At 46.6% G+C, this 25,653-nt stretch overlaps 2 protein-coding genes across 2 annotated transcripts in view; both read right to left on the reverse strand.

The window, feature by feature from the left end:
• LOC136626749 (zinc finger protein 84-like) overlaps positions 1-11,229 on the reverse strand; it is a gene marked incomplete at its 5' end in the record, with an annotated part of 28,919 nt that extends 17,690 nt beyond the window's left edge. The window contains 2 exon segments of the mRNA XM_066601755.1: positions 8,252-8,257; positions 10,854-11,229. Of these exon segments, the coding sequence (XP_066457852.1) occupies positions 8,252-8,257; positions 10,854-11,229 (382 nt within the window).
• The window catches only part of LOC136626750 (uncharacterized), a 169,810-nt gene continuing 155,313 nt past the window's right edge, over positions 11,157-25,653 (reverse strand). Inside the window, exon 23 of the mRNA XM_066601756.1 lies at positions 11,157-12,985. Within this exon, the coding sequence (XP_066457853.1) occupies positions 11,721-12,985 (1,265 nt within the window). The 3' untranslated portion in view covers positions 11,157-11,720. The remainder of the gene's footprint in view (positions 12,986-25,653) is intronic.

Here is a 25,653-nt window from a genome sequence, read left to right on the forward strand (position 1 = left end):
TTTTTCATTTTTGTTTTTTTCCTCCCCCCTTTTAAAATAACTCTTTTATTTATCCATCGACATCGGTGTCTGAGGGTTGTTTTTTGCGGGATCCCCACATGCTTCATCCCTAAGAGTGATTGCAGGCTGCGTAGTGATTTCCACACCGCATTAAGTTCCCTAAAGTTAGATGAACCAGATCTCTCATGGGGGTCCGATGTACCCTGTATATGACCGCCTTCAAAGTGGGCCCCCCACCCCTTGGCGCTGGCATCTGATGTAATTATTATTGCAGGGTCCAAGTTCCATTCGGATGCCTGCGAAAGGTTGTCTAATGACAACCACCAGAGGAGTGAAGTTCTGGCTTTAGCAGACATAGAGATTGTCTGGTCAAGTGAGGACTGTAACTTGTCCCAGGTTTGAAGGATCAGTGACCGGAGGTCGCGACTATGGAACTGGGCCCAGGGAACCACCCCAATACACAATGTCATCAGCCCCAGGATCCGCATTGCCTCTCTTATAGTTACTTTAGGTTTTTTGTATAGAGTGGAACATTCCTCAAGGATGAGCTGCTTCCTTAGAGGAGGAAGGGACGAACCTTGTAGACGGGAGTCCAGAATGACTCCCAGGAATTTTTTCCTGGTTTCTGGTTCCATGTTGGATTTTAGATCATTAATAATCCAACCCAGGTCCTTAAACAGTTGAAGTGTGGAACCCAAGTGTGACCTCAGAATAGTCGGGAAATCTGCTACCAACAGAAAATCGTCCAGGTAGGGGACGATAATAATCCCACGATTGCGCAGAAAGGCTACCATTTCTATCACCACTTTGGAAAAAATCCGTGGAACAGAGGAAATTCCAAATGAGAGGCAAACAAACTGGAAGTGACAGATTTCCCCTTCCATTCTCAGTGCAAACCTCAGGAACTTTTGCGAGTTGGCGTAAATGGGGATGTGAAAGTAAGCATCCTTTAGGTCAATTGTAGCCATTACATTATCCCTGGCAATTAGGGGAGTTGCAGTTTTGATAGTCTCCATTTTAAATTTTTTATACTCAATGAATTTATTCAATTCCTTGAGATTAACTATGCTGCGGTGGGAGCCATCTGGTTTGGGAACCAGAAAAAGGGGGGAATAAAACCCTTTCCTTCTTGGGGACGGGGATAACCGAGCCAAGTTCCAGCAGGTTCTGTACACCTTTTAATAGAGCCTGCTCTAGGACTGGAGACTGGATCGAGGTTAAAATAAATCTGTCCGGGGGGCGTGATTCTAATTCAATCTTGTACCCCTCTGCCACCAGGTGTAGAACCCATTCATTAGACGTTATGCTACGCCAATTAGTGGAAAAACGAGCCAGTCTACCGCCCACCAGGCACGAAGCTGCGGGCTGAGGGACAACGATAAGAGTCTTACCCCTTCCACCCTTTGGATAGGACCACCTTCCGGTCTTTCCCAGCGTATGCTCTAGACCACCGACGTGGAGTGAAGGGTCTTTTGTACGGTCTGATGACTGGCAGTCCCTGGTTCTTGTCAGCTGCTTTTTCCAGCAAGCGATCCAGGTCCGGCCAAAGATACATGCACCCCGAAAGGGTAGGGCACACAGCATATTTTTGGAACTTTAGTCCCCCGACCATTCTTTTACCCAAACCGCCCTTCTGGCGGTGTTGGATAAGGCTGCCACGCGGGCTCCGAAGTGGACTGTCTCCATAGAGGCATCCGCCAGAAATCCTGTTGCCATTTGTAGCAGAGGGATGCCGCTCACAAACTCTTCCCTAGAGGCTTTCTGGTCGATTAGGGACGCAAGCTGATCCAACCAGACCGCCATGGAGCGAGCCACCAAAGTGGCCGCAATGTTGGATTTTATAATAAGACTGGACGTGGACCAGGCTTTATGCATGGTTATGTCCACCTTGTTGTCCATAGAGTCCTTTAAGTGGGACGTATCTTCAAATGGCAGTACAGATTTCTTAGACACCATAGCGATAGCTGCATCTACTTTCAGCATTTCATCCAGAAAAGCCACCTCATCTCCCGCAAATAACAGGCACTCCTTAAATTCTCTTGAAACTAGCGTAGCTTGATCTACGCAATCCCATTCGTTCAGGATTAATTGTCTCAGTGTGTCGTTTATGGTAAATGAAGATTTCCATTGTGGAAGCAATCCTGCAAACATGTCGTCCTGCGCTGTGCGGGGTTGCTGGACCTCTTCCTCCACCTGCATGGTTCTGCGTACAGCTTTTAAAAGCTGATCCATGTCAGTGGTGGAAAAAAGGTATTTTTTCTCCCCCTGCGACACTTCCCCAAGATCATCAAACTCCAAATCTTTTGCTATGTCAGAGTCAGACTCTGACACAGCCGGAGCAGACCTTCTTGTAACCCCTGAGGGCCCAGGTTGGAGGTCCGAGAGGGAGGACTGAACTTCTTCCTGGTCGACCGACCGAATTTCGGACACGAGGGAAGATTTTTCCTCCTGCAGAATTTTAGCTGAACAGGAAGCACATAATGTTTTGGCGTAGGAGTCATCAAGTTTGGCTAAGCACACTGGACACTTTTTACTTCTCCTCCTAGTCTCCCTAGGTTTTTGACAAGGGAGAACTCTGTTAGTAAGGAAGTGTATGTAGTGCAGGTGTCTGTAGGTTGGCCCACAGGACCCCTTACAGTTTGGAGATTCTCTGGGTCCTCTCTGGCCGACATCCTGCGCTTGTGGGATCAACTCCTGTACTTAGGATCGATTCCCGGAGTGAAGACAGTACCAGCGTACCTCCTGGTGCAGGAGAGTTTTACATTTTGAATACGGCGCCAAGTCTGCGCTAGGCCATGCCCCCTTCACGCACTCTGTCGAGGCCAAGCCCCCTCACGGAGCGTCTGACATCACCGCATCACCCCCAACGCTCCGGCGAGGCCACGACCCCTTGAGAAGTGCCGCTGCACAGCCTGGACCCAGAGATGGCGGCTGCCGCCAGAATGACAGCCGCGGTGGTGCCGGAAAGCCCGTCTTTGGACCCAGGCCCACGCAGTCCCTGGTTAGCACCCAGATGAGATACTTCCCACTGGGTCAACCGGGGCTGCCAGAAGAGATGCCGCCGCTCATCGGTAAGCCCTGAAACTCCTGGCATAGGACAGCATCGCTAGAGCTCTGCCACTGCTGTCCTGGAGGGACAGGAGAAGCACTGGTGTTTGGTGGAGGGGAGGTTCCTTTTATGCTCTGCCTTTTCCTGTCCCATCAGGTCAGCAGGCGAGCAACCTCCAGCGTATGCTGTCATGATGTCGGAGGGAAATAATTTTTTCTTGGAAGTGCTGAGCATCCGATTCCCTAGACGGTACCTGGTGGAGCAGGATGGGGCAAAGGACACAAGGCTGAAGAAAAGAGGGGACAGGAGGAGATAGCCCAGGCCATCTAGTTCTTTGTGTGACAGTCTGCTGAAATTCTATCCAGGTCCTCCATATCTGGTAATATCTCTCCCTAGCAGTTGGTTCTATAAGGTCTTCCATTCTGTTAAGAACAGAAATTGCAGTAAATCACTCTCCCAAAGATGGGAAATCTTGACTTTTCCAGTGACATGGCAGGACGTTCTTGGCTGGTTGGAGCAAAAAGCTCACCACAGATCTTTTGTAAGCAATGTGACTTGTGGGGATCATAAACAGAAGGGTTGTGTTATGTTCGTGCGGACAAGTGAGCACCAGGCCCAGACAAACATTACTGGAGATAAGGACTGCCAACAGGAAACCAATACTCACCTTGCATACCAGCACACATAACAAATGGAACTGCTGTAATAAATAAGAGAGATTAGTTTGTGAATTGGCCACGACACTTAAGCCGCGAGCACAGCGGTCCCTACACTAGCAAGACAAGCTGCAGGGAGAATGGCGGGACCCTACCTAATAAGCAAGGTGATCACCTCGATAAAGGTGGCCCTGCGCTGGAACCTTGGTCCTGACTATCCCTGAAGGGTTACACGGAACCAGAAAGACTGGCACACAGAACACTAATCACACAGCAAGCTGCACAGACAAGGAAACCAGACACCAAACACATAGCAAGCTGCAAAGGAAACGGCTGCTCATCAGGGAAACCAAACCATAGAGTGAAGGTATACCAGCTTCCTCTTGTAGAGGGAGGATATATATCTGCAGACAGAAGAAGGGTGATAGGCTAGCAGGAGAACACTACACCCAACCAGCTTAATCATATCACAACTGTGAGCCTGTGATGCTAGAAATCTATGTGGTACAACAGATCCCAGCCAGCACAACCCTTACAGTTTGCTTCAGGTCATTTAGCAAAATTAGCCCCTGTCATCTCCCTGTTGTGAGTGTCAAGACCTAGGACCAAAATCCATGAGCTGGTGGACAACTCCATCTTATTGTGTCATAGTCTCCCTTTCCACGCCACATCTCTAACCTGTCCCTGGGACTTTTGTGCACCAATCGTCTCGTCCAATTTTCTTAATCAATAATGACCTTAAGACTCTATTCAAAATCATGTCCATTAGACTTAACACCTTTACAGTCGGTATTTTCACCTGGACAAGGTTAGATTGATCCCTGGTTGGCAAATCACTGATCAGACAAGATGGGCAATTAATATAATCTCATCTGTGCGGTCCGGCTGTGATGGAGTGGAAACCAGACAAGGACTCCTTCTCAGTATAGACCTGAGAAAGGCTTTTGATTCAGTCTCCTGGCAATATTTACCTTTTATCCTTGTGTATATGGGATTTGGGACAAAAGTCATTACCCTAATTTTGGCTCTTTATTCCTTCCCCCCCCCACGGCTCCGCGTCTGACACAATAGCAATTGAGAGGGGTAAAAGACAGGGTTGCCCCTTATCACCTCTCCTATTTGCATTAGCAATCGAGCCTTTAACATCCTTGCTCAGAGTGAAAATGAATGTTAGGGTACCTTCACACTAGCGTGTTTATGTGCGTGGATACGCGTGCACAAAAACACCTGTCGATTACAACCACTGCATTCCCTATGGTGTGTTCAAATGAATGTGTTTTACAGGTGTGCGCCTGTAAAGATAGGCCATGCATGCACCATAGGGAAGGCACGCATTGCCTTCAGTGGAGTCGCGGCTGTTGCTGGAGGCTCAATTGAAGGCAATGGTCTGCCGGCACCCCTGAAGTGATTTTTCAGGGAAGAGCTTTAAATATAAGCTCTTCCCTGAAAAATCATCCCTTTTAGTGTAAAAAAAAAAATATATATATATATATATACACACACACACACACTTGTCGGCAGCTGCCGTTTCACCCGCGGGGATGAAGATCACATCTGTCACATGCAGATGTTTTGGTTATCCCCGCGAGGAACAAAGAATTCCCTACCGCAGCTGTCACAGATGACAGCTGTGGTAGGGGATCCAGCTGCCGGCACCCCTTTATTGTTTTTCAGCGAAGGGCTTTAAATATAAACCCTTCCCTGAAAAACAAGCCAAACTGGTGTAAAAAAATGTTTAAAAAAAAAACACTCACCTTTCTTCAGCTACCGGGGCTCAGCCGTGTCCTGTCTCCACTGTCCCAGGCTCTGCACTGAAGTGCTTTCAGCAAAATTAAAATCCCCGCCTGCTGAAAAAGCTGCCTCTTATTGGCTCAGCGCCTCAGCCAATCACAGGCAGCTCTCACCTGTCTTTGATTCAGCAAGAGCTGCCTGTGGTTGGCTGAGTGCCTATGTACTAAGCACTAAACAAAGCATGTTCTTTTGTCACGGCAAGCCAACTTCAATTCTTCTTGTTTATTACTTTCATCTAAAAACTATGGGCTAAAGGCTAGCAAAATGTACAAAACAGACAAGATACCACAAATGTGGATCAATGTGGAATACCATACAATGTAGTCTTTCCAAAAGAGAGAAATCCAGAAAGATGGGAGAGTCAGTCATTAAACTCCTATAATATGAGGGTAATAAAAACAACCAGCGACCCTTAGGATACGGTCCTGGTTGTCTAATCAGTCACTCCGATGCCAAAATAAATCTCTAATAAGGAATGGGACTATATCTATTTTAACTGAAATGAACCCTGTAGGCAGTAATGCCAGAACCCAGGGATAACCGCAGCAATGACTGATGTTGATATTGCCTGTTTGGTGAATTGACCCAGCTGGGGTAGCCGAACAACATATTTCTCAAGTCTCCACTGTGTGTATCTATACCAAAATCGGCATTAAAAAACTGGATCATTGAGTTTACATTTTGGCACAGTTTTTGTTGTAGATCTGCATCAAATTTTACCCTTTCAATTGAGGGGGTGATGTCTGCTGCAAATATACGTCACAATTCCCACCAATGGTGCAGATTGTAATGTGTTTTTTGATGTAGATTTTCTGCAGTGGAATATCCGCACCAATTCCACTACAAGTCAACAAACCCTGAAGGGGATATTGTGTGTTTTGGCTTCACAGATTTTTTAGAATCAGGCTTTGAAAATGAATTATTACATTTTTTTAACAAAACATAGATTTGGCCCCAAATGTTTAACTTTTCCATTGAGCAAGAGGAGAACAATCACCCCACAATTTATTGCCCAATTTCCCCCAAGTGTAGAACTGTCCCATATGTGAGTGTAAACTGCTGTTTGAGCACATGGGGGACTGAAGGAAAGTAGCGCTATTTGGCTTTTAGACTGCCAGCTTTTCTGGAATCATTTTGAGGCTAGGTCGCATTTGCAACCCCTGAAGTGCCTAGAAAAGTTGACCACCCAAACAGGGCCATATTAGAAAAAAGTACCAGAAAATTTGCTACCCGATTTCACCTGAGTATAGAGATGAGCGAACGTACTCGTTACGAGTACTTACGCACCCGAGCACCGCCATTTTCGAGTACAGCAGTACTCGCGCGTAAAGATTCGGGGGGCGCCGTGGCGGCACGGGGGTAGCAGTGGGGAGTGGGGGGGGGGGGGAGAGGGAGAGAGAGAGGGCTCCCCCCTGTTCCCCGCTGCTCCCCCCCGCACCGCCGCGCCTCTCCCCGCCCCCCGGCACCCCCCGAATCTTTACGCCCGAGTACTGAAGTACTCGAAAATGGCGGTACTCGGGTGCGTAAGTACTCATTACGAGTACGTTCGCTCATCTCTACCTGAGTACAAAAATGCCTTATATGTGGAAATAACCTTCTGTTTGGACGCACAGCAGGACTGGGAAGGATAGAAGGGCAGATGGTGCTGGAATCATTTTTATATGCCATGTCACATTTACAGTGCCTCAGAGGTGGCCAGAGCAGTAGAGCCTCCCCAAAGAGACACCCTTTAGTGTATTCATCTAGGGGTATTAGTAGACATTTTGTTTGGGGTATATCAATTTCATACTATGGAGACGTATGTAAGCTGTAAGGAATACATTAGGGCTTAAGAGAGAGAGAGAGAGTCTCCCGTTCCCGTTCTCCCCCGCCGCTCCCCACCCCCACCAGCACCCGAATACCGAGTATGCTCGCTCATCTCTAGTCAGCACGTCTGAAAGAAGCTGTTTTAGATGAATCCTCAGGGCTCTCACCGGATCTATTGTATGGAGCACACACTCTCTTGGATGAACTGCGTTAGGACACAAAGAAGGCAGGATGACATCCTCATTGAGATGGAATGCTGATACAACCTTAGGTAAGAAGGATGAAACGGGACACAGTACTACCCTATCCTGATGAAAAACGGTGAGGGGAGTTTGGCTGACAAGGCCGCCGGCTCAGAAACCTGAGTATAGAGGTAACTGCTACCAAGATGGCCACCTTATAGGTTAGAAGACGTACTGAAACCTCACTTCATGGTTTAAAAGGATGGGACTGAAGTGCGTCCAGCACCAGATTCAGGTCCCAAGGCGGTATGGGAGATTGGTATGGAGGAACGGCATGAACTACCCCTTGCAGAAAAGTGCAGATGGCCGACTTCAAGGCTAAGCCAATTTGGGGTTATAGGAATTATCCATAGACCATCCACCTTGATCTTAATATTGAGATGTGAAATTAGTGAGAAGAGAGGAAACATGTATAGGAACTAGAAGCTCATCCACGGGCTTACGAGAGCGTCTACTGCTTGTGCCAGTGGATCCCGAGACCTGGTTACAAAGGTCAGTAGCCTGTGGTTGAGCCTGAATGCTATCAGATTGATGTCCGGATGAGCCCAGCTCAGACATACCATCCTAAAGACATTTTTTTGATGTAGCTACCATTCTCCTGGATTTACGGTCTCACGGTTGAGGAAGTCAGCTTTCCTATTGTCTACCCCTAGTATAAGCAACGCCGAGACAACTGGAAATGAATACCCCTGCGCAGCTGATTTCACCTTTACCTGGGTCATCAAAGCCACGACTGAGTTGGGTCAGACTGGCCTGATAGCTGAACCCACCGCCTCAAAGGTGGTTTTAGCTAGAACCTCAATCTTCCTGTCACATACATCCTCGAATGACAAAGCGTCCAACATAGGAAGAGTGGTAAGTTTTGCCAAGTAGGACACAGATGAATCCACTACTGAAAAACTGATAGTTTCCTCACAAGATCCTCTGGAAAGTGATACATAATATCTAAACGTTTAGGCATAATGAAGCGTTTGTCTGAAACATTCCATTCCCTTACTAAGAGGTCATCAAACTCCTCATGCGGGGGGAAATTTTGGGAAAAATGCCTGGGGTGTCTGAAAAAAAAATGATGCAGATGTAATTGGAGGCTAATCTCATATTTGCAATGTATCTGTTACTGCCATAATTAGATCCATCGTTGAGAGTTTGGAAACCTTTTCCTTGTCCATATCAGAGAAATACTTTGATAATTTGCCCACTGATCGACTACTGTGCCTAGGGAAAATTACGGTAGGTGCTCTAGGAGGCGCAGAAGAAAAGGACGAAGCCAGAAACCCTGATGATAATATAGAGCGATAAGGCCTAAGCCTCTGACGTGGTCTACCCCGCGGCGAGATCTGCAAAGAAGAGGTGCCGTCATCAGATACAGTCTGTCCAGGTGGACTGGACATGTGTTCCAGCCTGTCTAGAATCGCCAGGAAAGGTCCGAAACTGCCAGTGCCAGCTCTGTGATTAGAGAGGACTGACTAGAAGAGGTATCAGGAGAAGAATCTACAGTCGTCTGTCCCGATGGAATACAGTTAAGACAAAACAAATTAAATTGTCCATATACAAATTTGGGTTTATAGCGAGAACACACATAATTCGTGACTCTGGCTGACCTTTGTGTTGAATCCTCCACACTAGTGTCGGACATGGTGCCAGACAGAAAGCCTGACTAGTGACAACATAGGAGGGATAGCCAGGCAGAGCTTACCCAACCGAATCTGTTCCGTGGAGCCAATGGAACTGTTTTATACAGTACGTGTCCCAGCAATTCCAGCTTCTCCTGTGTGGAACCAGAGGTGTCAGCAGACAAGGAACGTTCGGCATATAAAAGAGTGGCGGCGGTCCTCTCGAATGCAAATGAAAAATCCTGCATTCTAGCAGCTAAAAGGAGGGGAGAAATCAAGAAAGGCCTGAAGCGGGGCAAAATTTAACAAGTGCCCCACCAGCCGGAGCCTGCATGCGGTACCACCAACCACAGAAACACTCAACAATAACACTCTGTAAGTCAGGCAGTAGAAGCACAGTGCTCAACTGCAAGTGAAGGAGGGAACCCGAAAGCACATGCCCAGGCGGCAGGAGGAACTGTCAGGATGCTGTGAACCCACAGATGCGCACATTGTATTCTGAAAAGTAAAAGAGCAGCAAGGGGATCAAGCCCACAGCACTACACACACCAGCCTGGCAGGACAGAGAAACAAACGGACCCTCACTGGTAAGGGCAGTGGACCAACAACGGGGGGAGCACCCCAAAAAGGCACAGCAAATGCCAGAGCAGCCCCCCCAGCAAGGAGCAGGATAGGAGTGAGATCAGCTGCTGCTCTCAAGTTGGGAATCACTGTGAAGTAGGGCAATACCTAGCTTTGGGAAGTCTTTTTTCATTCCTATCATACCTCTCAATGGGGGACCTACTTCGACTGAGGCCTCAAAAAGTCCAGTGCCAGACAGCAAACTTCATGGCCCCAGCAGTGTCCTTACACTTCCCTCATCTCTCGCCAGCCTTTAATAAGGGAGAGAGTGTTTCGGACAAAAGAAGGGAAAACCCTATGGTCGTTGGCCTACCTTCGAGAATGCCTTAACATGAGATAGAGGGCCGACAACAGAAGTGATGAAACAGAGGTAACGGGGAGAGTCCTGCTTCCCTGTATGCAATATGTCCAAATATGGCACTGAAAGACTGACGATAAACAGGTCAGTCTCCTATGGACACGAGTTTAAAATTGGTTAGCTAGGTGCCTGCAGGGAAAATACAGCTAGTGGGAGGAAACAACACTTTTTCTGTTGCTTAGTGTCCGCCCTCAAGTGGCAGTAGCTATAACCAATGTCTTAAGCTGTGTAGAAGGATGAGAAATATGAGAAATATTTTTTACCACATTTATTTGTCAGATAAAAGAACTTGAACTTACAATCAGTTAGATGAAACACTAAAGTAAAGCCTATTACGGTCAGTGAAAAAACTGACTACCCAAGGCCACTAAACATGGCATTCCATGAGGCCATTATTATCAGCACACAATGAATTCATAACGGGTATACCGATGGGGTGAAGGAGGGCACCCAATAGCTCATCAAACCCTCTAGATGGCGTTGACGGCAGTAGCAGTATTTATGGGCTCAAATCACTGGAAATGGAGCTAAATTTAATCCTAGCAGCTGCAGACGAACCGTGCCTGTCAGTATGAGTGCTGGGAAGGAAGGAATGTTTGAATTTTTTTAGTACTATTTATCGAATAAAAAGAATAGCTAAAAAAAATAACTGAAAATTACTTCTTATGAATTATTTGATGGTTAAGAAAATGTGATTTTGTGGCTGAAATTCAAAACATGAATATGGCTTCTCCCCTGTGTGAGTTCTCTGATGTCTAACAAGATCTGATTTCTCGGTAAAACATTTCTCACATTCTGAGCATGAATATGGCTTCTCCTCTGTGTGAATTATCTGATGTTTAACGAAATCTGATTTCTTGGTAAAATTTTTCCCACATTCAAGACATGAAAATAGTTTTTTTCCTGTGTGAATTCTCTGATGGTTAACAAGATATCTTTTCTGTGTAAAACATTTTCCACATTCGGAGCATGAAAATGGCTTCTCTCCAGTGTGAGTTCTCTGATGTATAACCAAATGTACTTTTTCATTAAAACCTTTCTAACATTCAGAACATGAATATGGTTTTTCCCCTGTGTGAATTCTTGTATGTTTAAATATTTTTTAACACATTTAGTTGTCAGACAAAAGTACTTGAAGATACAATCAGTTAGATGAAACACTAAAGTAAGGCCTATTACTGTCAATGAAAAAACTGACTGCCCAAGGCCACTAAACATGGCAGACTAGGAGGCCATTATTATGGGCACACAATGATTTTATTATGGGGATGCTGATGGGGTGAAGGAGGGAACCCAATAGCTCATCAAACCCTCCTGATGCCGCTGTCGGCAGTAGCAGTATCTATGGGCTTAAATCACTGGGAATGGAGTGAAGTTTAATCCTAGCAGCTGCAACAGAGCCGTGCCTGTCAATGTGAGTGCTGGGAAGGAAGGAATGTTGGATTTTTTAACTAAAAATTTTTTAATAAAAAATAAATAACAATAGCTAAAAAAATAACAGAAAATGGCTTCTTCCCTGATGAGTTATTGAATTTTTACGAAAATATGATTTTGTGGCTGAAACCCTTCTTTAAACTCAAAATATTAATATGGCTTCTCCCTTATGTGAATTCTCTGGTGTTCAACAAGATATGATTTATGGGTAAAACATTTCCCACATTCTGAACATAAAAATGGCTTCTCCCCTGTGTGAGTTCTCTGATGGTTAACAAGATTTGATTTCTGGGTATAACATTTCCCACATTCTGAACATGAAAATGGCTTCTCCGTTTTGTGACTTATCTGATGTCTAAGAAGAACTGATTTCTCGGTAAAACGTTTCCCACATTCAGGACATGAAAATGGTTTCTCTCCCGTGTGACTTCTCCGATGTTTAATAAGATATGATTTGTGGGTAAAACATTTCCCACATTCTGAACATGCAAATGGCTTCTCCCCAGTGTGAATTCTCTGGTGTTCAACAAAATATGATTTATGGGTAAAATATTTCCCACATTCTGAACATAAAAATGGCTTCTCCCCTGTGTGAATTCTCTGATGCTTAACAAGATTTAATTTCTGGGTATAACATTTCCCACATTCTGAACATGAAAATGGCTTCTCCGTTGTGTGACTTTTCTGATGTCTAAGAAGATCTGATTTCTGGGTATAACATTTCCCACATTCAGGACATGAAAATGGCTTCTCCCCCGTATGAGTTCTCTGATGGTTAAGAAGATAACTTTTCTGAGCAAAGCCTTTCCCACATTCTGAGCATGAAAATGGCTTTTCCCCCGTGTGAATTTTCTGATGCTTAATAAGATATGATTTATGGGTAAAACATTTCCCACATTCAGGACATAAAAATGGCTTATCCCCTGTGTGAGTTCGCTGATGTTGAACAAGAGTCGATTTCTCGTTAAAACATTTCCCACATTCAGAACATGAATATGATTTTTCGCCTGTGTGACATTTCTTATATTTAATAAGAACTGTTTTACATGTAAAAGATTTCCCACATTCTGACCATGAAAATGGCTTCCCACCCGTGTGAATTCTCTCATCTCTAACAAGATTTGATTTCTGGGGTAAACATTTCCCATATTCAGGACATGAATTTGGCTTTTTTCCTGTGTCAACTCCTTCATGTTCAACATCTCTTCTGTAAATTTTGTGTTGCTTACTAGTCTGTAATGAATCAGAAGATGAAACCTGTTTAGAAGGATCAGATGATAGATCGTTGCTGTGTAGGGCTGAGGGTATATCTGGGATAATGGCACAATCTTCATATGTATCTGTAATGATATCATGATCTTCTATTTTACAGCCTGTTGATATCAGATGTCCCTCTGATCTCCCGGTGTCGTCATCTGCCAAGAATAAAACAGGTTTTAATATTTTTGAATATAAAATAGCAATTCTATTTATTTTTTTACATTTCTATATTAAATATTCATACAAATTCAATTTCTATAAGGATTTCCCATTAATAACGGGCACAATATTTCATGGCGCAACTGACAACTAACTTAATGGACCAATCATTTTAGACAAATCTCTCTTCACTTTTCATCTCCATTGCAACGGAGTACTTCCATTTTGCAGGACGTTGTCCATGCCGATTTCCTCCCGTGCGGTGAAGATAATTTCCTACCTCCAGCAGGCGCTCTCAGCTGCTGCTCTTATCCGCGGCTCATACAGCTTGTAAAGTTACGGAGCGCAGGAGCCGTACGAGCCGTGGATAAGAGCTGCTGACGCCCCTTGCTGTAAACTGCCCTGTACTGCGCTGCAACTACAGTCTGCTGATCATGTGCTGCTGACCAGAGAATAAGGACGCCTTATTGTCTCTATGCTTCCGTGCTCCTGCACGAGAGTTAGCACAGCTGGCTGGTTCACGGAGCAGCCAGCAGGGGGGTGGGGCAGTAAAGGAGATTTCTCTCCTCTCGCTCCCCCATCACCTTCCATTCACATAACACAGCGGCCGTTCACTGCAGCACGGCCGCTGTTTAAACTAAGTGATGAGCTCATCGCTGATCTTTTCTGCAGCATAAAAATGAGCGATGAGCCTATCGCTCATTTCTCAGTTTAAACAGCCGCTGTTCATTAGTGAACGGCCACTGTGATATGTGAATGGAGGGGGAAGCGAGAGGAGAGAAATCTCCTGCACTGCCCTGTTCCCCTGCTGGCCGCTCCATGACCCAGCCAGCTCTGCTAGCTCCCGTGCAGGATCATGGGAGCGAAAAAACACAGGGACGAGTTTTGGGCAACGTTTGCCTGACAGTTGTCCCGTGTAAAGGGACCTTAACTCTGGTTTCTCAGTAACAGAGGAGAGGAAACATGATAAGGGCTCATTCACACGGCTGGATACAATCAATTAGCATTTGCAGAGAACACCAGAACTCGCAGACTGGTCATTAGTACCCTGTTATATTCAAAGATAACAGCAGATTCACAATGAGCTCATGTGACAGAAATGAAAGAGTCTGCAGAGGATGGAGATCATCCACATCTGATGTTTATGATATAAATGTTTCCACACTTTTTTTGAGCAACATAAAGTGAAAAGAGGCTTCCAATTGTCTTTACATACAAAATATTTTTAACAGCAGTTACACTTTATTATGTATTTTGGCTGAATAAGCGAATATAGAGCTCAAAACCCCGACAACACAGACTCTTCTCTACATGTAGTCTCACCTGGGGGGTTATCTGTAGGGATCCCCTCCTTACACGGCTGATCCCCCCTCACATGTATCTCTGTAGCATCAATTGGGATCAGATCTTCCTCCAGTTTCACCAGCTGTGAAATAAATATTGTAAAAGTCATCACACAGTTGGAGAAGTCGTGTGGAAGCTTTTATATGGCCAGAAAAGGTCATTAATTAGTATGAGGAGCCGGAATGACATGACAGCAGTAGTGATCTGGGCCAAATAGCTGCAGGTCTCCTGTATAACTCCAACCTGTTGCTTCTTTATTCCAACCAGAAGTCTCCAGAACCAGAAAATAGTGATAAGATGTGGAGATCTAATGTCTGCAGTCGGCTGTAATCCTGCCATCTCCAGCTTTCTCATTAGACAAGTATCAATCATATAATAAGACTGAACACAAGACCTTCCCAGCCGTCCTACAGACCAGAGGGGAGATTTCATGAGACCTTCTCTCCATCTACCTGATCATCCTGTGGAAGAAGAGGCCGGGGACATCTCTCCGCTGCTGCTCTCTTACTGGATCTACCTGCAGAAAACACAGACAGCCACTGAATTCATTCTCTACATACAAATAATAAAGGCCGTGTGGATTTAGTCCTGTCTATTACCTGGTGATGGGGGGGGCTGGTGGTCCGCCATCATGACGTCCTTGTACAGATCCTTGTGTCCTTCTAAATACTCCCACTCCTCCATGGAGAAATAGACAGTGAAGTCCTGACACCTTATAAGAACCTGACAACACAATGATACCGTCATCACCCAGACACGGTATACCGCCATAGCGTTACTGTATAATGTCCCAGCATTCCCAGCAGCGTCACCTCTCCAGTCAGCAGCTCAATCATCTTGTTGGTGAGTTCTAGGATCTTCTGCTCACTGATCTCCTCCAGTATCAGGGGGTGAGGTGGAGGCCCTGTGATTGGGCTCAGGGGTCTTCCCCATCCATCAGACACCGGGGCCTGACAGCCATCACTAGAAGTCTTCTTCACTACCGTATAATCCTGTTTATGGGGAGACACATCCATAAATATCACTGCAGACATTTCTAGAGTTGTTCCCGTTTGGTCTAGCAGTTATGTCGGCTCTTCACATCTGTGTTCATTAATTTCTTTGTTAACCTAATCGGCAGTAAATCCTCTGCCGTAGATGTGAGCAGAGACTGACAGAGATAAGAATGATGGAACGTGATGTCATCCCCAGAATCTCTCACCTCTCCTGTAAGCTGGAAGAGTATCTCTAGGGTGAGGGTGAATATACTCTCCGCCATCTTGTCCCGGTTCCTCTCCATCCTTGTCGGGTCAATCAGGATAATTATCTGATATAGAAGATATCAGCCGAGGATCCTGAAGGGGAAGAAGACGAGACAATGTAACATCATACAAAATCTGTAGTAATTTACAATAATTACTGGTCATTATACGGGAAAACATGTGAGGAGATCTTAACTCTTTAGTGACCAAGAATGGACAGGGCTGGGTATTGTGCTTTAAACCCATGATATGATAAATTTAAGGTGCAGCTTTAAAGCTCCTCCAATCTAATAAGGGCAAGTTGGGTGTTTGGTGGTCTACTCACAGCTGGGGTCCTACTGTAATAGAGAAATAGTAGAGTAGAGAAACCTCAATTCCCAACCATTTAATCCCTTCTATGCCACAATCAATTATAAATATAAGCAGCATGTAAGTGGGTAAGAGGGAGAGGAGTGTCCCCCATCAGCACCACGTGATGTGATCATGATGATGGGTTACCATGGCAGCAGGAAGCCTAACAAAAGCCTCCGTGTTCGTCAGCTATCTCAGCCTTTCAGATAAAATAACCCATGTCTCCCCTGACAGCTGCAGAGGCAGCTAAAAGTGAAAGCTAAGTGACAAAGAAGGTACAGACAAAGTCAGGGCCGCAACGGCTCACAGACGTCTTCTTAGCCTGTGATTGGGGAAGCATGGCAGAGGAGCTGGCGGTTGGAAGAAGCTGATGTTGGGAGCAGTGGATGGAGGAGATCCCCTGCTAAAGGATCAGGTAAGCGGGCTTGTCCTGGTCCCCTGCCCCCTGATTAAACACCAGACAGCAGCAGCAGGGAAAGTACTGCGGGTCCTCATATCTAGTTTATTTGATCGAGTGTTCATGCGGTCTCCAATATGTAGGGAGAACCACAAATACCTTAAGAATTAGGCCTCTTTCACACGAGCGTGAAAATCAGGCCGAAGTTACCCACGCACTAAAATTGCAGATAACTGCAGGAAAAAAATTTCCCATAATCAAGTCCCAAGCCCAATTAGCGATGAAATAGCCCATTCATGTGATTGGGAGCTGCGCGTTGCAGGAAAATATGTGCTGCTGTTCGGAATTCCCTCGGTCGGTAGAAATCCTCCTAATGACTTCTATGGTCTAAACTACAGACACCGGTCATCTTTCCCGAGCGTTGGGCGCAGCACAACTCCCTCCCCCTCCCTTTTTTCCAGCTCTTATAGGAGTCTATGGAAACTCCTGCGCATCGCGCACCAAAGATAGGTCAGGTCCCATCTTTTCCCACAGCAGGGCATTTCAGTTGCGCGGTTTCAGTCACGCTCGTCCGAATATTTTAGGTGCAAGGTTTTTTTTTACGCTCTTAAAATTCTTTCATCTGAGAGTTCCCATAGGAATCCATTGGTTCTAATAGTCACATTTTTTTGCGCTTGTAACTCAGCTGTGCGAACACGTGAATCAGCATCTCTCCAACATTGTAGAGGTTATTTACTCCACAGTGGGTCTGAGCATTTCTTGCATCACCACCACAAAGATGCCACCAAAATGCGCATCACACCCTTGGAAAATAAACCTAATGGTCATTTTTTACACCCAAAATCCAAGGAGATGTATTGGATTTTTGCCTTAACACCTTGAGACCCAATGGCTTAAATGAAGTTTTAGAAAAAAAAATGTAAAAATTTGAAAATTAATGATTATAAATTAATAATACTAAAAAAAAAATCAATACTCTACCAAAAAGTGTTTTCCTATTAGATTTTTTTTTTTAATATAATTTAAATCATGTTTGTGATCGTAGGTCCTATGAAGCATAAGACATGCCGAGCCTGACAGCAGCCGTGTGCTGATAGGATCTGTGATGATGCCACTGTCATGTGATTAGTCACCTGGGCTATCACCTCCGCCCCTGACCACATGATGACGTCATCGCAGGTCCTAAAGCATAAAACATGGAGAGCCTGACAGATGCCATGTGCTGACTGAACCTGTGGCGATGTCACTGCCATTTGACCAGTCACCTGGGCTCTGACCTCCACCCCTGATCACATCATGGTCACGTCACCAGAGGTGCTTCACTTTATTAAAAATCTGATAGGATTTGTGATGAGGTCACCATCATGAGATCAGTCACCGGCTCTTAGCTCCGCTCCCTGATCACATGATGGTCATGTCATCACAGATCCTAAACCAGCAGAAGCCGATGAACAATGTATGTAGCAGAGCTGTGTTTGCTGCAGTGTGTCACGTGCATGTTGCAGAGCTGTGTGTGCTGCTGCGTGTCAGGCATTTGTAGCAGAGCTGTGTGTGCTCCTGTGTTTCACGCATATGTAGCAGAGCTGTGTGTGTGCTGCTGTGTGTCACCCGCATGTAGCAGAGCTGTGTGTGTGCTGCTGTCACACGCATGTAGCAAAGCCGTGTGTGTACTGCTGTATCATGTGCATGTAGCAGAGATATGTGTGTGCAATGTGTCATGCACATGTATCAGAGCAGTGTGTCTGCTGTGTGTCACGCACACATAGTAGAGCTGTGTGTGTGTTGTGTGTAGAAATATGCAGGACAGCAGAGTATTGGTACCAATAAAAAAATATTCGCAGGGATGTGCTTTATTTCTCCACAATCATAAAAAGTTTGCAACATTTCGACTGTGCCCTGTAGTTTTTGTCAAGCTTGACAAAGACTACAGGATGTAGTCAAAACAATGCAAACTTTTTATGATTGTTTGGAAATAAAGCACATCCCTGTGGATATCTTTTCATTGGCACAATACTACATACAATGTGCTCTATTTGGGCTGGAATCCTGCCCTCGATGGGGGGGGGGGGGGTGGGCGCAGAAAAAAAACAACACTCTCCAATGGACAGATAGGGATGGGTGTGTGGTGTGTGTCACGCGCATGTAGCAGAGCAGTGTATCACGCGCATGTAGCAGAGCAGTGTGTCACGCGCATGTAGCAGAGCAGTGTGTCACGCGCATGTAGCAGAGCAGTGTGTCACGCGCATGTAGCAGAGCAGTGTGTCACGCGCATGTAGCAGAGCAATGTGTCACGCGCATGTAGCAGAGCAATGTGTCACGCGCATGTAGCAGAGCAATGTGTCACGCGCATGTAGCAGAGCAATGTGTCACGCGCATGTAGCAGAGCAATGTGTCACGCGCAAGTAGCAGAGCAGTGTGTCACGCGCATGTAGCAGAGCAGTGTGTCACGCGCATGTAGCAGAGCAGTGTGTCACGCGCATGAAGCAGAGCAGTGTGTCACGCGCATGTAGCAGAGCAGTGTGTCACGCTCATGTAGCAGAGCAGTGTGTCACGCTCATGTAGCAGAGCAGTGTGTCACGCTCAGGTAGCAGAGCAGTGTGTCAAGCTCAGGTAGCAGAGCAGTGTGTCACGCTCATGTAGCAGAGCAGTGTGTCACGCGCATGTAGCAGAGCTGTTAGTGCTGTGTTATGTGCATGTAGCAAAGTTGTGTCATGAGCATGTAGCAGAGCTGTGTGTGCAGTCACGAGCACGTAGCAGCGCTGTGTGGGTCGCGCGCACGTAGCAGCGCTGTGCGCGTCGCGCGCACGTAGCAGCGCTGTGCGTGTTGCGTGCATGTAGCAGCGCTGTGTGTGCTATGTTTGTGGCGTGCATGTAGCAGAGGTATGTGTGACAGGCATGTAGCAGCGCTGTGTGTCACACGCATGTAGCAGAGCTGTGTGTCACACGCATGTAGCAGAGCTGTGTGTCACACGCATGTAGCAGAGCTATATATATATATATATATATATATATATATATATATTCCCATCTAATAGTTTCCCTCTCCTCTATGATATTTTCATGGCAACTTGTATCTGCTTTTTCAGTTCTTATGACATTCTGATACACAGGGTTTTTAAAAGTTTTATTATTTACTTATATATCCATAATCTTATATTTCAATAGCCGGCTGTTTAAAACTCAGATAGGTATCTAATTATTTCCATAAGTTCTTCTAATGGCCTTAAAAATTAAGTGTAGTAGACAGGTTTTTACAATTTACTTCCCATACAGTTGACCGTTGTTTTCATTCATTGTCTGATTGTTTTTGTCGTGCACATTTTTTTGTATATTTACATAGTGTGTCAGGCCGGATGAAGACAATCTCCATCTAGTTCAGCTTGTAATTATGTCTTAATAATCTATTTTTTTGTTAATTTTAATTGTATACATTTTTTCCCCAAATTTACACATTCTTTTCTCATAGATACTTTTGTAAACAGCGATATTATTAAATGCCTGATACACCCCAGCAAAATATTCCTTGTAGCTCTTTAAATCGGTACGTCTTCTGGCACTTTGAAAGCACCACCATTCCATGTGGAGCGCAGAGCGTCACTTCTGCATCTTGAGTGATGTCAGGTCCCCGCGAGAGTTCGGAGCGTTCCGCGTTCCCACACTGCTAATGGGGGATGTAGCACAAGACCCCGGTGAACGACGCCTCCATGTCTGCATTCAAAAACACACACCAGGTATGCCGCTCCATTGGTGGGACACTCCCTCACTTACCACCTAATACTAAGCGTCATTTTGGCTGCACCATTGCATGTTCTAGCTCTGAAACGCGTTGCGCTGCCTTTTTCTCCTTATTGTTTATTTTATTTTTATTTTTGCCATATACTGACAATTGTCTACAAATTAGAATCAGCTCTTTTGCCAATTCCTGTTGGATAAACATTCTTATCATCAGTTACTGATAATACCTTGTCTCCTTGGACCTAAAGGGGGGTATCTTTTGGTCTTTACCCTAGACCCCCTCCCCCCCCTGTATAAGTAAGTGTTCTTGTCCTGATATTACATGTCATATTCTATCTTCTGGGCTTGATCTCTGAGCGCAGCAGAACATTTCCTTCATATATCGTCCTTTGATATTTCTCAGAGACCGCGGTGCCTCAGGGTCCTCTTTGCATCTGCTCTCCTTTGGATGCCACCTGGACAGAGTGTCTCTCATACCATCCAGGTCATTCCGCCCACTTGGACATAAAGCGTGATGGCTAACCCTTCGAGGCTGTGCCGTACACGCCAGGTGAGTCCAACTCCTTTCATTATTTTCTATTTCCCAATATGTCCTTGCAGAGGCGCTGTCCTGCATTATTTTAGTGAAATGCAGTAGATATAACATGTCTTGACTTTAAGCATTTGACAAAGTATCTCATACCGTCCCTATTTTAAAAAATGACCAAATATGGGATTAACAAGTCCACTGTTAGGGTAGTTCCACACGGGCAATCGCGATTTTCCTGTGAGAAAATTGTGGCAAAATCGTGTCTTTGTACCCGCGATTTTTAAGCATCAGCGATGCTTTTTTTAAGAACAATGACGTATTGCATCCCTGCCTGCGATTAAATTGCGCATTTTTTCCCCGCGAAAGTCAATAACACTTTCTAATGTTAAAATCGCATTGCAATGCAACACAAGTTTGTGCATGGCAATGCGATAAAAAGGAGGCTTCTTAGGAAAGCATGGCAAATTTTAAATAAAATGGCAGAAAGATTGAGCATGTGGCGATTTTTGGTTCTCGCAACATCGCAACAGTGAAAACATCGCTCATTGGAAGTAAACCATTGATATCGAGTGATCGTACTCAGAGTGGTCATAAATGGCTGCACATCCAAGTGCAAGAATGTATCAAGTGGAGTACCACAAGGCCCGGTGTTGGTCAACATTTTTATAAAAGTTCTAGAGGAGGGAATTGAGGGGAAACTGATCAATTTGCCGACGACACAAAGCTAGGAGGGATAGCTAACACTAGGGAAGAGAGAGAGGATTCAAAAAGATCTAGAAAAACTTGAACAGCGGGCGGCGACTAACAGAATGGTATTTATCAAGGAGAAATGCAAAGTCCTACATCTGGGCAAGAAAAATGAAGAAAGCACATACAGAATGGGAGGAATTGGGCTAAGCAGCAGCACGTGTGAAAAAGACTTGGGTATACTAATAGATCATAGACTGAACATGAGTCAACAATGTGATGCAGCAGCCAAAAAGGCAAACACAATTCTGGAATGTATTAGGAGAAGTATAGAGTCTAGATCACGTGAGGTCATTATCCCCTCTACTCTTCCTTAAGGCTGATTTAGACACAATGATTTTTGCTCAAAAATCGCTCAAAGCCGTCTTCTGAGCGATAATCGTTGTCTAACTGCACTGACATCCTGCAGTTTTTGCTAAGCTGTCACTGATTGTGGTCTTTCAGCGTGCTGACATGAGCCTTATCAGGGATTCACAGCAGGATACAGCTGATACTATTGTTTTAGCTGTATCCCGCTCCCTGAACACAGGCGGGGTATGAAGAGCAGAGCGGTCCAGCCGAGCTCCGAGCAGAGAACAGCTGGATGCAGAAGACCAGCGGGGCCGTCCCACTTGTCTTCTGATTCCCCCGCTCAGAGTGCTGGTGCCCCCACATACCTCCACCTGCAGCCGGACAGGAGCCGTGGGGTTGTTCTGTGCTTACAGGACCTGTGATGATGTCACCGTCATGTGATCAGTGTGTGGGAGGAGACAAGGGGTCACATGACCAGGTCTCTCCCTTAGTGGATGCAGGACTCTGTGTGTGAGGATGTATGCAGAGAGTGAATGAAGCAGAGGCGAGCGAGTGCGAGACGGAGGAGCAGAGCCGAGTGTGTGCGAGACGGAGGAGCAGAGCCGAGTGTGTGTGAGACGGAGGAGCAGAGCCGAGCGTGTGTGAGACGGAGGAGCAGAGCCGAGCGTGTGCGAGACGGAGGAGCGGAGCCGAGCGCGTGTGAGACGGAGGAGCGGAGCCGAGCGCGTGCGAGACGGAGGAGCGGAGCCGAGCGCGTGCGAGACGGAGGAGCGGAGCCGAGCGCGTGCGAGACGGAGGAGCGGAGCCGAGCGTGTGTGAGACGGAGGAGTGGAGCCGAGCGTGTGCGATATATGGGGGAGCGGAGTTGAGCGTGTGTGAGACGGAGGAGCGGAGCCGAGCGTGTGAGAGAAAGACGGAGGAGCGGAGCCGAGCGTGTGTGAGAAAGACGGAGGAGCGGAGCCGAGCGTGTGTGAGAAAGATGGAGGAGCGGAGCCGAGCGTGTGTGAGAAAGACGGAGGAGCGGAGCCGAGAGCGTGTGTGAGAAAGACGGAGGAGCGGAGCCGAGAGCGTGTGTGAGACGGAGGAGCGGAGCGGAGCCGAGAGTGTGTGAGACAGAGGAGCGGAGCCGAGCGTGTGTGAGATGGAGGAGCGGAGCCGAGCGTGTGAGAGAAAGACGGAGGAGCGGAGCGGAGCGTGTGTGAGAAAGACGGACGAGCGGAGCCGAGAGCGTGTGTGAGAAAGACGGACGAGCGGAGCCGAGAGCGTGTGTGAGAAAGACAGACGAGCGTAGCCGAGAGCGTGTGTGAGAAAGACGGACGAGCGGAGCCGAGAGCGTGTGTGTGAAAGTCGGACGAGCGGAGCCGAGAGCGTGTGTGAGACGGAGGAGTGGAGCCGAGAGCGTGTGTGAGACGGAGGAGCGGAGCCGAGTGTGTGTGAGACGGAGGAGCGGAGCCGAGCGTGTGTGAGAGGGAGGAGCGGAGCCGAGTCGTGTGTGTGTGTGAGACGGAGGAGCGGAGCCGAGTGTGTGTGAGACAGAGGAGCGGAGCCGAGTGTGCAAGACGGAGGAGCGGAGCTGAATGTGTGTGAGACGGGGGAGCAGAGCCAAGTGTGTGAGACTGGGAGCGGAGCCGAGCGTGTGTGAGACGGAGGAGCAGAGCCGAGCGTGTGTGGGATGGAGGAGCAGAGCCAAGCGTGTGTGGGACGGAGGAGCAGAGCCGAGAGCGTGTGTGAGACGAAGAAGCGGAGCCGAGTGTGTGTGAGACGGAGGAGGGGGGCCGAGCGTGTGTGAGATGAGGGAGCGGGGCCGAGAGCGTGTGTGAGACGGAGGAGCAGAGCCGAGCGTGTGTGCGACGGAGGAGCGGAGCCGAGCGTGTGTGAGACGGAGGAACGGAGCCGAGCGTGTGTGAGACGGAGGAGCGGAGCCGAGCGTGTGTGAGACGGAGGAGCGGAGCCGAGCGTGTGTGAGACGGAGGAGCGGAGCCGAGCGTGTGTGAGACGGAGGAGCGGAGCCGAGCGTGTGTGAGACGGAGGAGCGGAGCCGAGCGTGTGTGAGACGGAGGAGCGGAGCCGAGCGTGTGGGAGACGGAGGAGCGGAGCCGAGCGTGTGTGAGACCCAGGAGCGGAGCCGAGTGTATGTGAGACCCAGGAGCGGAGCCGAGCGTGTGTGAGACGGAGGAGGGGAGCCGAGCGTGTGTGAGACGGAGGAGGGGGGCCGAGCGTGTGTGAGACGGGGGAGGGGGGCCGAGCGTGTGTGAGACGGGGGAGGGGGGCCGAGCGTGTGTGAGATGGCGTACATATAGGGCCATATTACTATTATTTTTAGTGCCATACAGGACGTTGTACACATGTAAATGGTTTAATCCTCTAACTGCCGGACATTCCTCAGTTCTGTTGCAGGAAGTACCCCGCTCCCAGGATGTAAACTTACGCCCTGGAGCGGGAATGGGTTAAACGCGATGCTTTGCCCATTGAAATAAATGTGGTGAAAACGCTGTCAAAAACGCATAATGCAGCTGGAAACGCAGTAAACAAGCGTCTGCGTGGAGGGGGGGGGGGCTCTGAGTGGTTTTGGGTGGCAGGTTCTTATAAAACTGCCCCCCTTGGTGTTTTTTAACTATCAATTATTATACCCTTATAGCAAAGCCTACAGAAAACCCCAGAAGAGCGCGCTGCCGCTGCGGTTGCAATACAGCGGCAGCTCCTCAAAAAAACAAGTGGAAAAAAAAATTCCCTGTTCGTCGCACAATGACAATTTCCCCGTTGACTCCGAGCCAACATGCGGTCACAGACCTTCTAGGCAGACTCCACAATACTGGTCATGTAGATTTCAACCCCTTAAGGGCACAGCAGCTTTTTTTCCATTTTTGTTTTTTCTTCCCCCCCCCCTTTTAAAATAACAGAACTCTTATTTATCCATCGACCTCAATGTCTGAGGGTTGGTTCTTGCGGGACGAGCTGTATTTTTCTATGGTGCTATATAATGTATTGAAAAACTTCTACCAAGTAAGTGGACTGAAATGGAAAAAAACCTAAAATTCGGCCATCTTTGGGTGCGTCTTGTTTCTACGGCACACAAACTGTAACAAACATGACATGATAACCTTATTCTATGGGTCAGTACGATTACTACGATAACAAATTCATATCGTTTTTTTTTTGCTGCACTACTCTTTTTTTTTTTTTTCTTTTTTTTTTCTTTTCAAAGATGTTTAATTTTCTTTTATTATTTTCTGACCACCATAACTTTTTCCATCGTGCAGGATTAGTTACGGCTCATTTTCTGCAGGACATCCTGCAATTTCCGTTAGTACCATTCTGGAGTACATATGACTTTTTGATTGTTTTTTATTACATTTTTTTTTGGAGTCGGGCAGACCAAAGAAAGCGCAATTCTGTGTTGTTTTTTTTTCTCTGATGACGTTATTACAAATCTGGGAAAAGTTTTTTATTTATTGTTTATTACTTTTTTTAAAATTAGTACAACTTTCTAAAACTAATTTTAACTTCTTTTTTTGTTTTTGGCCCCAGTGGGGACATGAACATGCAATGCTTTGATCGCTCCTGCAATAGGCTGTAATGCCACAGCATTACATTACTCCATGATCTGACCGTAATTCTATCAGTCATGCAACAGGCACGACTTGATAGGCATTCTGCTGACTGCCCTGGAGCCTTTCACAAGGCCTCTGCCTGCCATGACACTCGCACGTCAATCTGTGATCTCATCGCCAGGGGGTTGGGGGCTTACGGGAACATCAGTCAGGAGATTTGAATTGACTTCAGCATTTAAAGAGTTAATAGCTCTGATGGAGCTGTTGCGGGCGGCTGTCAGCTGTAAGAAGCAGCCGGCTGCCACAATGTATGGAGTGAGATTGATATGCGATTTTCCTTTATACATACTCCGAAGCTACAGGATGTAACTGTACGTCCTGTAGCATTAAGGGGTTAACCAGCCACATGACAAATCCACAAGCCTACAATGATGTTATTGCTGGTTTAATACACAGTAGATTTTGTATGGCAGCAGTC

This window comes from Eleutherodactylus coqui, chromosome 4 (assembly GCF_035609145.1).
Source record: "Eleutherodactylus coqui strain aEleCoq1 chromosome 4, aEleCoq1.hap1, whole genome shotgun sequence".
Classification (NCBI taxonomy): Eukaryota; Metazoa; Chordata; class Amphibia; order Anura; family Eleutherodactylidae; genus Eleutherodactylus; species Eleutherodactylus coqui.